Genomic DNA, 21843 nt, shown 5'->3' with positions numbered 1-21843 from the left:
GTAGAAAGAACAGGTTCAGCTAGTTTCTAAAAATTCTTGAATCGAAGATTTATAATCGCCACTGATTTTCAATTTTGTCGATATTATCTTCAAATTCCACAGAAGGTGAAAGAAGAAGCTAAATCAGTAAAAGATGTTTCACCGGTTTCAGGCTTATTGCCACTGAAAAGCGACATTTCCTGAAGGATGTCTATATTATCAGGCTGAATTTCTTTAAGGAGTTAGTTTATACTTAAACTTACGTCTTCCAGAAAATTTACGAAGCAATACGAAGCAACTTACGCACAACCATGCCATGGTACATGGGGTATGTGCCATTCACATTCCTCACATTCCAGTGAAGCATGTAAAAATACCTTTCAAGTGTCAGAAATTCCTCGAAAGGCACATACCTAGCGACACATGCTATGCATATGAAATGTACATTTCTGAAGTACCAGGTACGTAAACGATACATATGGTACTTAAATGGCACGTTCCTAGAATGTACCTGGTTGGGTGGGCAGGAAGTCACGAAGAAGGATTCGGACGAATCACGAAGGCCGACTGCCCCTACGTGGACTCCCCAACAACAAGAGGCCTATAAAAAGAGATTTCAAGAGGAACAATCTATCAGTTGACAGCCGACTGACCTATCAACATCATGATCCTGGGATCGCCATGGGCTGTGGAGAAATCCTTTGAAACAATCTCCCGAGGCTGCACTGAGCAAAGGAGTTACCCTCATTGCCTCTCTAAGACCATTTCGAGCCAAAGACAATCGAACCCTTTCCGAGGCTACTTTTGTGTACCGAGGACTTTATTAAACACTGAAAAACATTTAGAGAATTACAAAAATGTTGTAAAGACTGTTATAAAACTTTATTTTTGTAATAAAAGGCGAGGATTTAAATACCGGACTTTGTTATTTACTCTACCGAACAAAACATTGCAATATTTATTAGTTTATTTAATAGTAGTTTGTAGTCACTATCTTTTTTTTATATTCTTCATTTTCTTAAAAGCTATTCACTAGAATAAAAAGTGAAGTGAGCTTGCAGTAGAGTCTCAAGTTATTTATGTTGCCAAATTCATTGCACTCCTTCCGTCTCCGTGGCAACGTCATTTTACAAGAAGAGAAGAGCTTTCTCAGCTTCTATTTTCTCCTCTTTTGAGTACACACTTCATTCTTTTATTCTTACCCTAAACATTCACTACTTTTTTTAAAAGTTTTTGTTTATTCTGATTTATCCTCTCCCCTTCAGTAGGTGTTCAAGAGGTTGAAGAAGTCCTTCACTCTTTTCTGCTAATAGAGTCATATTATTATCAAATCTTACTCTGCAGAACAATTTGCTATTCAGTTCATACCCTTCTAGTTACGTAGAAAAATAATAACTAACTGAAAGTGTTGATGAGCCGCATTTGATATTTGAACTTTTCCTTCTATTGTAAAATGACCTTGATAAAGCAGTAGGTAGCGTACAGTAATTTAGAACAAAGGATTCGGTTCTCTCCCAGAACCTTTTTATTATAAAATTCCTGTTATAAACAAATATAACACACAAGGTCACAGTAAGTGTAGTAAGAAGTCCTATATAGAAGTTATCTGTGTAGTTTGGGTAAATAGGTCTCCAAGGCCCAGATAGCAACGGAAGGATACCACAGAGCTTCAGGCAAGCTAAGTGGTAGTGGTTCACGAATTTGTAGTGAGCCAGGCAATTGAGTTCCCGCAGAACTTCGGGCAAGCAACGTGAGGAGGAAATCTCATAGCTCCAGGCAATCTAAAAGATTTAGGTTTAGATCTCTCAGATCTCCAGACAAGCTAAGAGAGAAGTTGAGTTCCCACAGAGCTCCAGCCAAGCTAAGAGAGCGGAGATGACCAGCCGAAACCGATGTCAATGGGAACCATACATAGTGTTTTATACCCCCTCTGGACAGCGGTAGTTCTAGTGTTCCTCTTCTGTCACATTACCTTGATAAAGACGTATGCTTGTCGCCTGCTTACTTGTGGTAGTCGTAGTAAGAGAATCCGTGGTTTTGTTGACAAATAAGAAGCATGCATTGGTGTTTACAAATATAGACCACGTGTAGGATATTTCACTACTGTAAAAGTATATCCGTTCGATAGGGTTGATCTAAATACGGTACACGGGAGATTGGACTTTCCCATCACATTTTTATTACAAAAGTTCCGCTTGAATACAAGTATATTACAATAAATAAAGTTTCCTCTAATATGTAGGTAAATAAATGACAGGAACCCAATGACCAGGCGTCTTAGGGTTTTGTTGTTTAGGTTACACTCAATGACCGTACGTCTTAGAGAAGGAATGAATTTGTTGATTAGGTGCCTCCCAATGACTTTAGAGGAAAAGGGAGCTCAATGACCAGGCGTCTTAGAGCGTGCAGGAAAGGTACTCTCAATTGACCAGGCGTCGCTGAGAGGGGTAAAGGTGTTTCCAATGACCAGGCGCCTTAGAGCTTTGGTAGTGAGATCAACCGGGTGAGATTGATACTTCTTGGTGTGCTCTCCTCTTTTATACCATAATGTTCCTCACTGTTGGCCCCTTTGGCGATGATGGACGATGTCGTTGCTGTCGTCTGTTACTTCATGTCTGTTTACTTCAAGCACGTGTAGTAGACACATGGTTACAGCATGGTGTGGAGACATGTGGAAACCTTACACTATTGTCTTTGGGATTCAATTGATAAAGGTCTTCTTGAAGTCTTCAGCTATTCTGCCTGCTCTAAACATTTCGTTGATAATTTGACGCTGTTGTTTCCACTTCTTCTGCCAGTGGAAGCAGCGTTATTAGTTGAAATATGTCTCCCGAACGTTAAAAAAAAGAAAGAAATAGTAGGATGCTAATATATATACGAGGAAGATTCTTAAAATCAATAATATTAAATTTATGATTGTAACCTTTGCTGGATACTAGATAAAAATAAAATTAAATCTTCAGTTTAGCTTCCTGTAGGATAAAAGAGAATGGAGAGTAAATGCAAGTGACTGAAAATGGAGGAATTTGTAAAAGAAATAAGAGCGGAGGGGAGAGGAGAATTCTGCAAAAAATGAAGAAATAACGAGTGTTGTCAATCACAAACTCACAGGACTGCAATCAAATCAAATATTATTCATACCAGCAATGAGCGTTTTACCACTGAACCACTGTGATCCCTATCTTCCACTCAGTTCCTTTCTGTTTTGTCGAATGACTTTAAGTTACAAAATTAATATCACATATCTATACGTCGATCATGTTCGTCGAAACATGAATTATTGTTTTACCGAATCCTGTTCTGCTGAAAACTACTCCCTTTTTAGCGTAAGCTCTAAACTCCGGTAAAACAATATTTGTATCCTTCCGCTTGTAACAAATACTATTGGCTAGTGATGTATCACCCCCCACTTCCCACGGGGAGGAGCAAATTATACACGTGCATTTTCACAATACTGTCTCGTGTTGTCCAGATACTTAGGGCAACAGCAGAAAAGAAAGAAAAAACTCGAAAATTTTAGAAAAATGATATAAATTTAGCTGGTAAGCAATTGTTGCTTACTATGTAAAAATTTCCTTTATTGGTGTTTCACCACAACACTCACGGAACCGGGATTCATGTGATCCATCTTCCAGACTTACAAGCAGAACACGCCTCCATAGTTGAATTGGCGCCATAATTACTGCGCATGCTTAGTGTTTATTTTTATTGTTTCATTAACGACACTCGATTGCAGTATTGTTAGATAATCCGTATTATATTTTAGTCATTTATAATAATGTAGTAGTTTTGTGTAAAGCTTCATAGTGAAAGTAATAATCAAATCATATGAACTATTTTGCGGATGAGTACAAGCGTCGGTAGGCCAACAGCAAATCAGCAAGATTTATTTTCACGTGGCTTTGTTTTTCGCAGTTTAGAGCTTAGGCCGAACAGGGTTTAGTTAAATGAGAATTTACATTCAGAAAAGTATTTCTTACATCTAAGCGTCCACTTTCTGATACTTGGTTTGTGTGTTGTTGCCAATCTACATGAAAAACCATGATTATCGTAGAAACACTCCATTTAGACGTTAATAGGAATATTTTTTAAAAAGAAATTTCTAAATTAAAGTGCTGCCCCTTGCATTGATTGTCGCCTCTCGTTAACTTTCAAACTTAAGCATATCGCTCAGTTCTTAACGTTTTCTTTTCTTTTTACCCACAAACAAATGAAGCAGAGATGTAAAGGTGGACTCGTGGAAGCAATGCTCCTATACATTATTCGGCGTAAGCTCTAAACTCCGATAAACAAAATATTTGTATCCTTCCGCTTGTCACAAATATGATTGGCTAGTGATGTATCACTCCCACTCCCCACGGGGAGGAGCAAATTATACACGTGCATTTTGACAATACTGTCTCATGTTGTCCAGATACTTACAGCAGCAGCAGAAAAAAAAAGAAACTCGAAAGATTAAAAAAAAAAAAGTATTTGAATTTCGCTCGTAAACAATTGTTGCTTAGTGAGTAAAGGCTTGCCTTGTTGGTGTTTCACCACAACACTCGCGGAACTGGGATTCATGCCAGTCATCTTTCAGACTTTAAAAGCAGAACACCCGTCCACAGTTGAGTTGGCGCCATAATTACTGCGCATGCGTAGTGTTTATTTCTATTGTTTCATTAGCCACACTCGATTGCAGTATTATTAGATAATCCGTATTATATTTTTGTCATTTATAATAATATAGCAGTTTTATATGAAGCTTCATAGTAAAAGTAATAATGCAATCACATCAACTATTTTGCGCAGGAGTACAAGCGTCGGTAGGACAACAGCAAATCAGCGAGATTTAGTTTCACGTGGCTTTGTTTATCGCAGTTTAGAGCTTACGCCGAATAATGTATAGTTCTCTTCACATTGTTTAATTATGAGTTTGGATTTAATTACAGGATTTATCTGTAAATCCAGATAACAATTAAATATAATCCTGTTCGTATAAATTTGTCATTTTGATCAAGAAGAGCTTAAGACTATCAATAAGATTTTAATAACATATTTGAAAATGTGCGGTTTCGCTGATAATTTCAACCTCTTTCAACATTTAAATGCTATACATCAAATTTCTATATTGTTTACTCAAGCTACACGTATTATATCCGTGGGTAACTGATATTCTGGCTGAAGATTTCTGCCAAAATTACAGTATTAATAGTGTTTGCTGAACATTTTATTTGTTAGAATAGTTGAAACAAACCTAAATTTATTCTATAAATGTATATGTCCACTGCGGTCATTTCATTTTGTTTTTTGGAAATATGGTAACATCTGATTTTGTCTCTCATCAGAAGAGTGATAGAATACTTTATGTAGCAAGCAAAGTGCTTATCCGTTTTATTTCAAAATATGAAGCGTGCTATACGCTTTGTTTCCGTGTAATAAACTAAAAAGCTAGCAAAATCTAAAAACTGCGAAATTACTTTCCAGTAATTTCATGAAATGTTCACTTTAATTGAGGATTCTTTCCTTTCTTTTATTTCTCTGTTCTTAAATTGTGAATTGGTGAAACATGAATATACCTTTCCACTCTCTACTATAGGAATAATAATAATAATAATAATAAAAAGTCAGTAAACTAAATTTTCTCTAAGCGTTTTAAAAATAAATTTGAGAAAAGAATAAAGTTGATAAATAGAAAACACAGGAATATGCTGTTAAAAACATTTACTAATGATGAACAAAAATTTAGTTCTTCGAACAATTTACCTGAAGTAAAAGCTTTAAATGCTGCAAATAATGTAAATTTAAGAAAGTGTGTTCATTTTGCGGCTTGTATTTGATCTGGAATTTTATGCAGTAAAAGCTATAGTTAATAAAGTAGCTGTGCTAAAGACAGGATAAAGTATCATGCCTAGAAGTTTTAATTTAGTCCGGGGTAGACATCAACCGCTGGTTAATGCTTGCTGCCATAACGATGCAGTGTATAACATCAAGCATTCTGCTATTACACATTTTTATTTCAGTAGTAGAAAGTAGGATATGGGTAGTCACCGTTACCTGTGAAGGTTTTAACGGATTAACTCCATTAGCGAACTCAGCCCAGACAATTGTGCTGGCTATTTATTGCAAAAAACAAAATTCAAAAATTCGCTTTAGTTCAAGAGTTATAGTGCAGAAGAACGGAAGACGTACTAACATTACAATCTTACAAGACTCACTAGCATCTTCCTAACAACTTACACGTAATTTCAATTTCAAATAGTACACCTGTTTATTTCACTTTTCTTATGAGAAAACGCGTGTAGAATGAATATAAAGGATAGGTTCCTTGGCTCAAATAACATTGTAAAATTATGTAATAATTATGAACAGCACACGGAGAAAAATGCATAATCCAGTCGGCATGTAAATGCTGTTTTTACCAAGTTACGCGCGTCACCACATTAAGTAATGTTGTTTCATCAGTAGTACGATCTACACCACCGCCCAGCGAAAATTTTGTATTGTGGGACCACCATTTCAAATGTAGAATTAACGCCATACCCATTCCAACGGTGGTAACTTAGGTATATAATGTTGTTACTACCTTCCTACGAGTGCCCCCTCTTGGTTCTTTCTAAATCTGTGACTCCCTACCTTACGAGAGTAATAGTATTTAACACGAAATCAATCCTGTGAATAAAATTATTGAATCACAGCGAGACTAGTTTGAGGCCGAACTCCAGACTTGGCATGGTGTTCCCACCTGCTGTACTTTTATACATGAAATTACATTAGTTAAGGAGCCCACCCGCGTAAATACGATGTATCCACACGGAAATCCTAGTTCTTTTTTTCTCAGTGCATATTTGGCATATGGCAGTTTTTGCTTGAAATTTATTTAATAGCTACCAAATACAGCCTGTATGATATTCACATTGGAACCTGCAACAATCAACAACAACAGCAACAAAGAAAGTCTCAAGATCTTATTTTTAGAAAGAGCCATCCCGGCTTTCGCCTAGTAGAAGTGAGAAAAATTTCTATAGAAATCTCAGTTAGAATGACTAGCTTTGCGATGCCAACACACAAAATACTATTGTACTTCCGTTAGGTATGAAACCCAAACAGTTGTCTTTCTTTTAGTTTGTTCGAGGATTTTTTTCTGTTTAACGTCCCACTAGGGTTGCCATTTGTCCCGGAAAATCCGGGACCGTCACGGAACCGAGATCTGCATTCCTTGCGTCCCGAAAATATTTCTCGGGACATTTAATGTCCCGGATTTCAGTGAAGAAGAAAGGAATGGAATATTAAAATTTGCCTTTTTCACAGGATTAGGTATAATTATTCTCTTACCAGAAATAAAGTACAAATTCAACGAAAGAAGTTCTTTGAAGATAAAATTCAGTAGTGATGAGCGCAAGAGTCTTGGTCTTGCAGTTTTTGCAAGAGTCTTGCATGCAAGACCAAAACCAAGACCAGGGATCCCGATACAAGACCAAGACCAAGACTCAGTGCTAGAGCGTTCACCTCTGGTGCTGGGGTCCCTAGTTCGATCCCACCTTGCACCCTGTGAGCTTTTTGGTGAATAGAGACCGTGTGCGTGGGTTTTCTCGGGGTTTTCCCGTTTCCCCCTACTTTCTTCATTCCACCATTTCATTCACTTCTCATTATCACCATCTCCCTTAGCCTCGGTGCATAATCGTGGCACGTAAAACTAGATATTATATCATTTCAAAACATATTAGTGGTGTCCATCTTCCAAAACTAAAGATAAATGTAGTATTGAACATCGGTAATTCCGTACACCATAGGTGCTGACTACATGAGTATGGCCTTGGCTCCAAGGATCAAGTATCCGTTAGAAACTTCTAATGTGTGCTCAAAAAATTAATATTGAAATAACATTTTCATGACATTGACAAAAACTTAGTGTATGTGACCGCAAGTTTGATTTCATGGACGGGTGCTTATACGTTGAATAATTGTTTATCAATATAACTTTTAGCCTCCAGGTATATGGCCAACGAGGATTGAGCGATAAAACATTATACAACAATAAATAATCCATATTCACAAGTGAGAGTGATTTTGTACAGTTATTTCAAATAACTTGGGGTTTGATACTGTATTTTTGTATTTCTAACATAGGTTAAAAGTATTTGTATAAATTGGGTTTACGCAAAAGACGTGGACAGTTGAGTCGTTTTCAGTTTTTACTCAAATTATACTAAAATATCAAGAGTTTTGATTATAATCGTTATTATTTTAACTTTACTCTCTCTGTTTTGGCCAATATTGCTAACATATCATCATAGCTATTCTGCCATTATTGGCAGGTCACTTGTTGCAACTGAGAAGCTTCGATATACGGTGGTCCTCAGCTAGTCTCTTCGTCTTGACGTAGCAATTTTCTGTTTTAATACCTTCCTCCAACTACAGGCTCTTTGTCCCCTCTCTCTCCTTCCTTCCACCATATTCTCTAGCATGACCCTCATAATAAAGTTCCCCCTCAGCCAATGTCTCAACAAGTTCCTTTTCCTCCTCTTAATTACATATAAAATTCTTCTTTTCTCCCCTACTGCTTCTATTTCTAACACCTTCTCATTCGTTTTCTGTTCAACCCAGCTAATTCTCTCCTTTTTTCGAAAGCCTCCAACATTTCTTTCTTCATCGCTTTTGTGTAATGTCCATGTTTCTGTTCCATAGAGTACATATTGGAATCAGTAAAATAAAATCTCAATATTTAATTGGAAGTTTGTTCAATACAAAGATTAGTTAATCTTGGTTGAAAATTAAAAAAAATACCTGACGCCTTTGGAGTGTAAAAAAAATATAGCAATTCATGATATTTCAGTAATCTATGCCGTCTTGATTTTCATTCATGCGTCTCCCCAATTTGTGAACCAGTGGATTATTGAATTTGTTAAAAATTATAAAAAGATTACGAAACGTTGTAATTTATCTTATAAGTAGTGAAGTGTGGGGACCCATTTAAAAAAAAAAATAAAGATTATCGCCTATGTTGTACACTATCATCATACTTACACGAAGGTAAACTATATTACATTTAGGAACATACATTGTATATACCTAGGTATTTCCCTTACTAATGGGGCATTGTAGAATTTATCCAGAGTAAAATTTACCTATGAAAGGCATAAGATTTCAAAAGCAAGACTTGCAAGACTCTTGCAGCAAGACCAAGATCAAGACCAAAGGTTCCAGTGCAAGACCAAGACCAAGACTAGTTGTGCAAGACCAAGACCACTCGGGTCTTGGTCTTGGTCTTACATTTGCTCATCACTAAAATTCAGCCAGAACATATTGCCAATGAATTAACTCTTCTTTAAAAAATGGACACAAAACGAACAGACAAAACGTGTCAAAGGAAACATCATACCTTGAATGAACTAAGACAGACTCTGAAAGCCGCAAAACGTAATAGATTCTTATAAATTAAAAAAAAATGCTTACCAGGTGAAAGGGGGTTATTCATCTGCTTACGTTTGCTTAACTAGGGAGGAGAAGGTCTACTAAAATGACTAAAAATGTGATTACGTAATACTTAAACAACTCTATCTAATGGAAGAAAGTAAATTACTATATAACACTTGTTTTCATTTTAAGCATTTCAAAGATACTCGTAATTTAGTAGCGATTTTCATTTTTGAAATATGGCAACCCTACGTCCCATGATTATGCTTCGAATTAAGGGAGTATAACCGTCGGACGAAATGCACGCATAACTATGATACTCGACGAAAGTGTGAAATGAAGAGTGTGGTGGCAAACGGGATAACTCCGAGAAAATCCACGTAAACGATGTTTGTCCACCACAAAGCTCACTTGGCGCGAACTGGGAACTAACCAGGAACTTCACGCATCAGCGGTGGGCGCTCTACCATTGAGCCACCACGACTCATTCGTTAGAGCAGTTCGCATTTTGTTTCATTGGAAACAGAAGACCATTATGAACATTAAAGTTCCTACTATACAAATACGGTGTCTGTCCTCTAATTATTTATGTAAAGTATACAATTGAAGATGAATCTGCCATCTACAGAGCAAAGAACTAGTGTTAAATCAACACAAGCTTCCTTTAGATAGTAGATGGATCTTGTGTTATCCATTTGGCTGTAATTATCAAGATATTGAATGACTGTGCAACTAAATTATGTAAGAAGAAAAGATTTTGTTGGTAGATGAACGTTGACATATGATGGCCAACCAAACAGATATAGACATTTCCACTTGAACCAATAAACGGAAACAACCAAGAAATTAATAATCAAATAGACGTAAAAGGGTTCTCGTCTCTCTTGAACTGAAATTCAAGCTTTTGGTTTCTTTAAACTACTTCTGTTACTGGAGATAAGATAATGACTATTAACAAAGCATCACAGACGTTTTGTGTTTATACGAGGACCGTCCAAAAAGTTAGTGTCTGGATGTTCTACTACCTGTTGACCACCAAACTTTAAAATTAGGGCCTATTGTACATTTAGGGTAAGGTTTCTAACGTATTGTTTCCACGGCCTTTCCTTCTCGATTTTTTGTGGCGGAGAAAAATTAGTAAAATTAAGAAAACTGGAACTTTGAATATGAAGAGCACAAGAAACCCTATTTGCAGTTGAGAGCCCGGGACTTACTCATCCGTTCGCAATGACTAACACGAAGAAGAAAAGAGATTTTATTACTCACGCGAACGTTCAACTCAAGGGAGAAGAAGCAACTCAAATTTGTGAGCTGAAGGATTCAATGAGGAAACATGATACAGGAGCGTCCCCAGCTAGGAAAGCTTTGATTCGCTTCCAGGTTAATTATGTTTTAGTTCATTTAGCCGGTATTCAGTTGAAATCAAAAGTGCAATGACAAGGGGTCAAAGCCACTATCTTCAACAACAAATACCTTATTCGCTTTTCTCCCCCCTCAATTCTTCGTAAAGTAATAAACAGAAAAACAAACATACAGAGGCGTATGTTTTCTTGGTTTGCTTTTCTTTCCTTCATATATGCATTTATAATGCAAGATGATATTACACAGCTAAATGATAAAAATGAACCACGAGAGGTGATAACGTAATTCTGTTAACGCTACAGCACATTCATGGTGATAAGGTACAGTTATTAAATGATAATGACCCTGTGGACATTCTTCCCCCAGAAATGGTGGAGCATTCTTCATGCCGTGCAGCATTCAGTTCCTTCAGTGATTAGCGAGAAGGAAATCTACATCAGACTCGCTGTTCTAAAACTGACCATAGATGATGACCCAGCACCAAGAGAAAATTGGGGGCTACTTCAATAAAAGGGTATCGAACTTCAGTGTAGAAAGTTAGAAATAATGGCGATGGGAGTTGATATGCTGGCAATACATCGTTCAGCTGAAAGCCTTATGGATGGCCCTGAACTGTAACATCAAATAATTTGCATTTAGTTTAATCGAAAGTTTCAAATCTTTCCATGCTGCGGAGAAAAATGTAAAGCGTAGTATTCACGACATTGCATTAAACTAGCCCTAATATTTCTGTAGTATGTGAAAGTATTACATTAACACAAGAGAATATATCACCGGTGTTTTTTTTTCTTTTTTCTTTCCCCTCTTTTTTCTTTTTTCTACAAATGGTACATAAATAAGCAATAAGTTCGTCAGAATAAAAAAAAATCAGTTACTAGGAAGGAATGCAATATTTTTTATTGTCATAGAATTTCGGTATTTGAGTTTTTTTTTTTTCGAAAGCTACGCGTGGGTATTTAGCCTAAACTAGCGAGTCTCAAAGAGTGCTCCGCGGAGCCCTTTGGCTCCTTGAAGTCTATGAGGGGGTACGTGAAGAATTCCTAATGATATCGTTAAATTCGACATAAAAACTACAAAAAAAAAAAAAAAAAAGAGCCTGGATTTCTTCAATTTGATTATTGAAATTATTTACACAATTTATGTGCCTTCTTTAAAGAACCTGCCAATTATGTCAAAATTTACGGATATGAAAAGAGTACAAATTAAAATAATTCGTATTCTCTTCTCTATTTTCCATTCCATCCATTATGGTCTTTGAAAAATAGAAAGAAGATGAATCTTAAATATATCTACGGAAAGTGAAAGAGAGCACAGGCCACTAGCCATTTTAAAATACAAGAATGAACCTTTGAATCAATAGAAACATTTTCAAACTTATTTTTCGATTCAGGAGGATACATAGATGCGGTATACCATTCTTTATTTAAAGATATGATCTAAACAGGGGAGAGAGGTGTTCAGATAAATGTCGCCTAACGATCGTAGCTTTTTGTTATCTATTGTTTCAGGAGGAACGCCTCTGTATGTTTGTTTGTCTGTTTATTATTTTACGAAGAATTGAGGGGGAGAAGAGTGCAATATGGTATTTGTTGTTGAAGATAGTGGTTTTAACCCCGTGCCATTGCCCTTTTTATTTCAATTGAATGCCGACTCCAACAGCTAAAACATAACTAGCCAGGAAATGAATCAAAGCTTTCCACACAACGAAGGAGAAAAACGCCTAGTTGGGGACGCTACTCCTCAATGAAACCTTCAACTCACAAATTTGAGTTGCTTCTTATCCTTTGAACTGAACGTTCGCGTAGGTAATAAAATCTCTTTCCTGCTTCGTGTTGGCCATTGCGAACGGATGAGTAGGGCCCAGGCTCTCAACTGCAAATAGGGTTTCTTGTGCTCTTCATATTCAAAGTTTCAGTTTTCTCAATTTTACTAATATTTTCTCCGCCATAAAAAAGAGAGAAGGAAACGCCGTGTGGATAAGCAATATATGCGTTGATTCAATCCTGGAGAGATTTCGCTCAGTGAGTCGCCGGGTATTGGGTTACTTGGTGGTTGGGTTTTTGTGACAAGTAAAAAATTCTAGTTTTATTACTATTATTATTTTACCAACATTTATTAACATCTTCATTACTTGTTATGCGAACATTTCGTAAATACACAAGTAAAATAACAAAATATGTTTCGGCTCCGCACGCTTTTATGGAAAAAGTTCTCCGTGGCTAAAACAGATTGAGACCCACTAACCTAAAGCATCTCCTTTTATTCAGCCCAATATCATTTATAGAGTCATACGTGACTTATCGCTCAAAAATATTATAGTTACCATATCATAGTTAAATAAATATTAAAGTTTAAAAGTTAACCATAATTTTGAGATATACTTCACTATTTTATGTACTGTTGTCTTGCTAGTATTCGAATGAGAAACTTCATAATGCTTTCATAAATGTTTCATAAAAAGCTCCAGTATCACTTTCGTCTTGATATGTTGGGTAATCATCGTATAGCAACAATTTTTACGTTTACAAACGAAAGTTTGTTCTCGACTTTCTCGAAAACTGCTCATGAGGATTTACACTCACCACATCATTTTACCCAACACATTTGATTAGTACAGGCTTCATCTTTGCACATTTTTTATTAACAGTTTAAATGCCACATGTATCGCAATAGAAACATTCCCTATGGCCAAAATGTGTTTTCTTCATTTTTGGTTTTGAGTGTCGCTCTAAGTAATAATTTGCTTATTTTAGGTAATTCTGTAGTATTGGTTCTATGTAGTACTTATACTTTCTTGTTGTAACACGTTGGTCTCATGAGGCCCCAGATAAAGTAGATAGGCGTAGTGGCCGCGTCAGATCAACATATCACCACGTAAATTTGAGCCGATTTTGTACGGATTTTCCCGGGAAAATGTGAATGAACAAGTTAGCAACGAGTTTAGTATAGAAGCAGTTTCTCCAAACTTTGTTATACTTTTACTCCAAATCATTGTTGTTTTGCCTCAGTTTTGAGTGACTTGAATAAATATTAGACCTTTGGGCACTATGATTTGTAAAATAATAGTGCAAATAAGCTACTGTGATACAATTTTTACTTTTCTTCGAAATGACGGATGCTTTTGAAGAAGAAAATCAGATATGTAAACTCTGACAGGAATTGTTATTCGATGAAGATGACAGGCAATCATTGTTCTGTGATGTATATACTTCCGACGAATATTGCCCTTCAAGTAAGGATAATGATGAAGACATACCACCAGGTAGGAAGAAATCCAAACGCACTAGTTGTACTAAGAAAATAATAATAAAAAAGAACAACCATAATACTGCTTTGACACTATCTATTCCAGTATTTCATGTAGCACAACTTCAGTGTCACTTTGGCTAGAGTCATGCGAGACCATACTGGACTCAAAATTCCACAGACTAAGGCTGTTTCTCGTACTACCAGGCCAACTACTATACACTAAAATAGATTTCAACATAAAAAGTGAGATCAGTGAGTCACCAAAGACCATGAGATAACAAGAGCTTATGTGAGACCAATCTGGCATCACGTGTCCAGAAGGAAATATTTTATGGTTTCACGCGGCACAACCTGTTAAACGTTAACAACACTAGAATTTTGCTTAAAAGCATTTCGAAAATAAAAGCGTTCACTAAACATTTGCTTGAAAGAAAATTGATCTCGAAATACCATATTGTTTATTTATTTATTGCGTTCTTAGGGGGAAAATCTAGGGGGGGGGAAGGAGACAAGAGTGGCAATGATACATTGCATGTAAAGTTCAACTGTAGGACTTTAAAAGGGAAAAAGAAGAAGAGAAAACATTTTAGTCTTCCGAATATTTATTTGATGCATTTCCGATGTTAGGAATCTCTTTCTCAAACTTAGGAATTTGCAGTTCAGAGAAAACTGTATGACCGAGTCACTCGATGTATATATTTAAAAATCTGAGTCTACTGATTGAAAGGTATGGGGGAAAAAATGAAAGGTGTGGTTATAATACTAAGGATAAAACTAGCAAGGAACGGACATGAACATGTCATCCGGACATCCGAATCCGAATCAAACCTAGTATATTCGATAAACATAACAAAGATATGTTCATACGCGAAAAATTAGGTACCATGGACAATGGAGCAAGTCTCTGGGACCCATTAACTCTGTTAGTTTAAAGAAAACCGTAGACTCACAGTGAAATAGCTATTGCATCAACACTGTTCATGGGAAAGTCATAGTTTATAGTTCATTATCTACAGCATGAAACAAGCTTTCCAGAGGTGCTATGTACTGAGGTCCATAATGTACTTGAAAGGGGAAAATTGGGAGAATGTGGGGAAAATTCCCTTTAGAAATCCCTTCCATCAACTTTGGAACTCTCTGGAGCGGCTCTGGGTAAAAACACAAATCCAAATGTATCTATAAAAATTCTACAGAGGATAAGAAACAGAGAGTATAAAAGATAAAAACATTTTAGAGAGGATAAAAAAATTCTACAGAAAGATGGTAAACAAAATGTGTTTACCAAATTTTGATACTTTTATAAAAAGGCCTTGTGTCCATCTTAAACACAAATTAAACATAAGTTTCTTACAAGGCTGTTTATATTCTTTATTATAAATTAACGAGAATTGTTACAGTTTCGGAAGTATATCACTTCCTTCTTCAGACTACTACTCCAACTGTTATTTCTGTTAAGAGTTTAAAATTGTCACAACAATGGGCATATATTTTGAATTTTAATGAAAAATGAAAAAAATGATTCTTGATTGGTAGAGATAACAAATTATGTTATGTTATCTATGATTTCAGTTGGAGTAGTAGTCTGAAGAAGGAAGTGATATACTTCCGAAACTGTAACAATTCTCGTTAATTTATAATAAAGAATATAAATAGCCTTGTAAGAAACTTATGTTTAATTTGTGGTTACCAAATTTTGTATTGATGGATAGAATAGATAAAGCGTGCATTGGTGTACAAGCTTTTGCCTCATATTTATTCCGTCTATCAATACAAAACTTGGTACACACACATTTCTTATCCCTTATAGTATTTTTCGATATACATTTGGATTGTGTGCTTTTACCCGGGGCCACTCGAGAGGGTTCCACAGTTGATGGGAGGGATTTCTGGAGGGAATTTTCCCCACATTCTCCCAATTTTCCCTGTTCAAGTGAGTTATAGGCCCCAATACATAGCACCTCTGGAAAGCTTGTTTCATGCTGAAGATAATGAACTATAAACCATGACTTTCCAATGAACAGTGTTGATGCAATAGCTATTTCACTGCGAGTCTACGATTTTCTTTATACTAACAGGGTTAATGGGCCCCAGGGACTTACTCCGTTGTCCATGGCACCTAATTTTTTGTGCATGAACATATCTTCGTTATGTCTATCGAATGAACTAGGTTTGATTCGGATATCCGGATGACACGTTCATGTTCGTTCCCTGTAAGGAAGATTCACATTTCTTTTTCTATTTTTTCACACTTAATGTCTTTACTTTCTTTGTTTCAGATATATGGTCACAGTCATATGTAATTTTTACTTCAAGAATTATCCATTTGATACTCAAACATGTAGCTTAGAGATTGAAAGCTGTAAGTATGAAATTGGCACAATTGTAGTATGTATTGAGAACATCCTACATAAATAATACTGATTTTAACTCATCTTTTGTACAGTATGTTCATGCTCAGAACAATTGTAAATAACACAAAGTGCTAATGAACTCTGTACCATAAATTGAGAAGGTAGTATTTTGTATCAAATGAAAGAAAAATTTCTAATAAACATAGATCGGAAAACGCTTCCTTTCAAAGTTATAAACACACGAAAATCTGAAATATCACATTTTAAAACGCCCTAACTTGAAAATTACCAGACCTCCCGCAAGTGTTCAAAACAGTACACAGAAACTAGTATGATCTGTATCTAAATATACATGTTCACAATCCCCCACTACTGGCTTAATCAATTGTATGAAGTAAGTTGTGGTACGGGGATACACTATTAACTACTAATTAAATAATTGTTGCATGGGTACCAGATTATGAAACAGTTATTTAGATAGAATGGATACTAGTTCCTGTGTAATTCCTTGAACAGCTTGCAAGAGGTCCGATTATTTTGAAGCCAGTGCTTTTCAAAATGTGAGGTTCTGCATTTTCGGCAGTTCATAACTCTGAAAGGAAACGTTTTTGATCTGTTTATTAGCATTTTTTTCTTTCATTTCATATAAGAAATCCTTCCTAAACTTATGACACAGAGTTCATTAACACCTTGTACATAAAAAATATCCATTAAAGGTATTCATAGTAGTACTTGTGTCTCTGCGTTTCTTCAATAACTATTTTTCCCTTATCGGTGCACATAATATAACAACATAAAATCAACTTAATACAAATCACTTAGAATTTCAGTGAAATACATATATTAGTAAGCTACCGTATTTTATTTTGGAGATCTTGGAGATACTCGTAGTTAGAAAGAAAAAAGAGCAAGAGATGAATAAATAGGTAGAAAGTGATATTTTACAGGGTCAAATGCAAGAAGTTCAATATAGTACAAATTGGTGGGTTAAAGAAAACCTAGAAGATATGAAACTTCTATGAAGTATCCAGACAGGGACAGACTAAGGGAAGTTAGGGACAGCAATCAAGAGTGATGTCTGCTAGAGAACCGTAACAAATGAAGTGCTATCCAACTATATTCTACACGTGTTCGGTAGTTTTATGTCAGACGACTGTACAGGAGGGGAACTCGTCGTTCCTGGAAGAAGGTATGCATATTTCGGAGTACACGTGGCATGGTATAGTTTTGCTTAAATATTGGGCCCGGAGTTGTCTGAGGAAGGATGTAGATCAGTGGAAGCCAAAGTAAAGGCATGCATATCGTCTGTCTAGTGAACAAGAGACATAATTCAACCGTGGGCATAGATCAGTCCCAACCATCAGTACGAGCAAGCGTTAAGCTAATACTGTGGATGGTACTGTACGGTCTATCATAGCAATGCGAACAATATCTATCATCTCATGGAGTAATCATTTTTCGTAGTCCATTGCCCGATCCTTGTTGTCATGGTGCTCTTTCTGTCTATTGCTTCTACACTCGTATCACTGCGACATACTTTCTACGCACATCAATTCGGTGGTACGAGAAGCTATCTTCGACGAAGCTCATCATACGTTCCCGTTAGGAATTATTCAATCGTCACCCTTACAACCTTGACCCTGCCCCAGGCAATTTCTTTATTTTTCTTCACCCGAAAAAGTGTCTTCCGTCGAAGCGTTTCAACGACAATAAAGTACTCAAAACATCACTTCTGGATTAGCTGCACTCTCAGACGGCAGATTTTTACACAGAAAGTATACGGAAACGTGTGTCACACTACCAGAAATGTCTGGAGGTTCATGGTGACTAAGTCGAAAAATTGCCAAGGTATATACTTGTATATCAATCACAATGAATTTCTTCATTTTCTATATGTTCTTCGTATTAACCCTAATTTAATATAACTATAGAAGGTATTAAGATGATTAACAACTTGGTCGCAATTGTCAAAATTCATCTTTTTAAAAATTAGTTTTAAAAGAAAACGGCCGCAATTGTCTCGGGTTTTCACATAATCACAAGTGTCGTAGATTTCAATTGTCAGCAGTGGCGTATTTACGATTTTGTCTCGGCGGGGCTTTGCTAACTTTCGGGGGGGCTTTGCCTGGAAATGTGAAAATCCTGCAAGATATTTCATTTACTTTACTATACTAAGTAAGATTTCGGGGGGGGCTTAAGCCCGGATTCTCCCCTAAATACGCCACTGATTGTCAGATATTCATTTGAACATATTCGCTTTATCTATCGCTTGCATTTTTGAAACAGTTTCACTGCCTAGTATAGAAATGAATCATAAACTCAAATTTATGCGTACATTTGTGATATTTCTACTAGCATCTTATGTAAGTCCATTTTGTTTCAGATATTTTACCTGTGGAGGAACTAGTTCTTACGCTGGACGATTGTGCTCTAGAGAATGACATGCCTCCATTACCACAGTTTGAAATCGCCCAATTGAAATCCGACGATTGTACAGAGCGCTGGGGTCTTACTGGAGGAAACGGTAATTTGGTTAGTTTAATATGTATTAGTGGTGTCATACATAACAAGCGATCGATTCTTTTTAAGTTGGAGCTAATAATTGTTCACCGGTTTCGATTTCAAGCATTAGGATTAATTCTTAAGCCTAGAAGCAACAAAGACCATGCTTGGCAAAAATTGTAATTTTATCTAAGTTATCTTAAAATATTTGGAATACAAAGTAGAAACTGGGTGCAGTTAGCTAAGAATAGATATCAGTGGAGAGCTTTTGTGAACGCGGTATTGAACCTCCGGGTTCCATAGGCCATAGAGTTAGTTAGTTATCTTGAAATATTTCCTAAAGTTGAAGGTAACTATGATTATTTCAAACCCCAAGTAGTTTAAATCATTGGGAAGACTCAAAGAAAATATTCCATGTTTAATAAAAATGGGATGACATTTAAGGAAATTAGAGTTAAGTATGATTTTCTTTTTAAGATGAAAGAAAAGACCCTTCTCCTAGATTGGTTTCAACCCTCATGTAATCCTAACTGGGTTAATTCATTCAAAGTGATCGAGAAAAAAGAAAAATTGCCGCTCCTAATTTTTTCATGAATGTTTTTCCTATATCAGGGTACTTCAAAAACCACAATTAATTATTTTTTACAACATCCCATGGCGACGCAACGGCTGCCGCCATTTTGCATTTCTCCGATTTTAGGCGTTTACGTTATTTTGAATATCTCAGCATGTATTTGTCCAAACAAATTGAAAATTGCTAGACGTCTCCAACTTGTGCAGAGCTAAGACTTTTATCTTTTATCTTATCATATCATAGTAAACAGTCACGCTAATAGGTATCGCTAATAGGTGGACAGCAAAAGATGTCGCTAGTGTGCAGGCAATTTGCAGATTTAAAACTATTGTGACGATTTTATTGTGATTTAGAAACAGTATATTTTTTTTTTACTTTTTTTTAAAAAAGACAAGAGTCGTGGGACTTGAGCATTAATATTTGTGATTTTCAATACTAATACAAAGATCAGTTGTAAGTCTTGTAATAGTGCATGGAGTTAGTGTCAGAAACCACCAAAATATTTCACTTCCGGCTACCAGTCTGCAATTTTATACAGTTCTTATATGTATACCAAAGGACAAGAATCCGCCGGGAGACACTTGATCTGACGTCCAGAACTCATGTGATGACGTCATCAAAATGGCGGACAGCTTGATTCAAAAAATAAGCCATATCTTCGTTATTTATGGACCGATTTTCTTCAAACTTGGCTCATTTTAAAGAAAATTAAATTTGCAAGAAAACATGTTACCAAAATATTTCCTCTAAAATTAACCGTTTCGGAGTTATTTAAGGATTTATTAAATTAATGAGTATTTATTGAAGAAAAATACAAAATAACTCCGAAACCCTTAGTTTTAGACGAAACACTTAGGTAACGTGTTATATTGTTAATTTCATTACCTTTAAAATGAGCTATTAACGAAGAAAATCGGTCCATAAATAACTGAGATATCACATATAAACGTGTTAATTACATTATTAAAATGGCGGTCACGACTTCTAACAGATAGCGACAAATTCAGCCAAAATACTTCACTTCCATATACCAGTCCCAAATTGTACACAGTATTTATATACATAATAAATAATTGTAAAATACCTGGAAGACACTTGATTTAACACGCTGAACTCCTATGTTGACGTCATCAAAATGGCCGCCGGGATTAAAAACACAGGTTTGCTTAAATACATTTAACTCCGTTACCAATCATTTGATTGAGTCTTCCAACAGTTCCATTTGAAAGAGCATGAAATAAGCTACAAAAATTTTATTCGATTTTAAATGGTTTATGGCGATGACAACGTGGAAGGGGGTAAAAAATCAATGTTTTGAAATGGTTGCTGTTGGCTTAATATATTTTGCAATGACATTTCTGTTATTACAAGAGGCGTTAACTCAAGTAAATACACATCACATCAATTGCAATGTTGCATGCATGTATAATTTTTTTATGAGTGATTCATCTTTAATTATAAATTATACCACAAAAGAGTGAACATGAAAATAAAAATAGTTATTTACATTTTTTAGTGGATCCAATACTCTCTTTTTACTGATTGGCGAAAAAGAAAAAAAAACTTTTTTTTTAGGAAGGGTAACAGACATTTACAACAATTTCTCACAATGAAAACATATACAGTCCACATGGTTTATTAACGCGGAAGGCACAACTATTGAAAACAATGTAAACTTTAAACAAAGTGACAAGTTTGTAAGATTAAACTTAATTTCTGCATTGACCCTCACAACTACAAAGTAAAGTGCAAAGTTCGTGCATTTTTACACATCGACAGTGCGTGCAAATCTATTTGCACATGCATGCTATCAACTCTTTTAGCTTTTCCATGGTGAAGTTTGGGCTTGTCGACCAGAGGGGCTCGTAGTCATCTGCGGTCTTCTTCCATCACCACTCACAAGGATCCAAGCGTTGACTGTTCCGTTGAAGACAGTTTGTCCACAAAGAACGTTGTAGGATGGCCCTCTTCAAGTGTTGCAACAGAGCATTGCTGGTTGGTGGAATATTTTCAATGGGTCTGTTTTGCTGGGTAAAGAGAATCCGCCTGGCCTCATTGACGGTCTCTGCAGAACTTGATGAATGACACATAAGAACTACAAAGCGTTGAATCAGTAAAAACGTGTCGTCATCTACAGAGATGTTGTCCAGAACTTGAGAATATGCCGAAAAAGCTTTGTCTACGTCTCGGAAAGTCATCCACGTTTTCCATGCAGTAGTTTTACCAATACTTCTAAAACTTGACACAGTATCAGCCCCCGTAAATGCATGGAAGAAAGGCAAAAGATCTGGAACTCCTCGTGGAACTTTGTTGTGCAACTCGTGGATCGGAAGGAATTGGAGGTGCTTTCCACTGCCGTGTTCCATCCAAAATTCTTTCAGTGTATTGAGTCTAGAAAAGGCATACATAACAATTACTACCACGTCACTA

At 36.1% G+C, this 21843-nt stretch overlaps 1 protein-coding gene across 1 annotated transcript in view; it reads left to right on the top strand.

The window, feature by feature from the left end:
* The window catches only part of LOC145679088 (glycine receptor subunit alpha-2-like), a 150670-nt gene that overhangs the window by 91942 nt on the left and 36885 nt on the right, over positions 1-21843 (top strand). The window contains exons 5-6 of the mRNA XM_081749683.1: positions 16263-16345; positions 18721-18861. Of these exons, the coding sequence (XP_081605809.1) occupies positions 16263-16345; positions 18721-18861 (224 nt within the window). The remainder of the gene's footprint in view (positions 1-16262; positions 16346-18720; positions 18862-21843) is intronic.

The sequence above is a fragment of the Thermobia domestica genome, chromosome 2 (genome assembly GCF_964235325.1).
Source record: "Thermobia domestica chromosome 2, izTheDome1.hap1.1, whole genome shotgun sequence".
Lineage (NCBI taxonomy): Eukaryota > Metazoa > Arthropoda > Insecta > Zygentoma > Lepismatidae > Thermobia > Thermobia domestica.
This window is presented reverse-complemented; position numbering and strand designations above follow the sequence as displayed.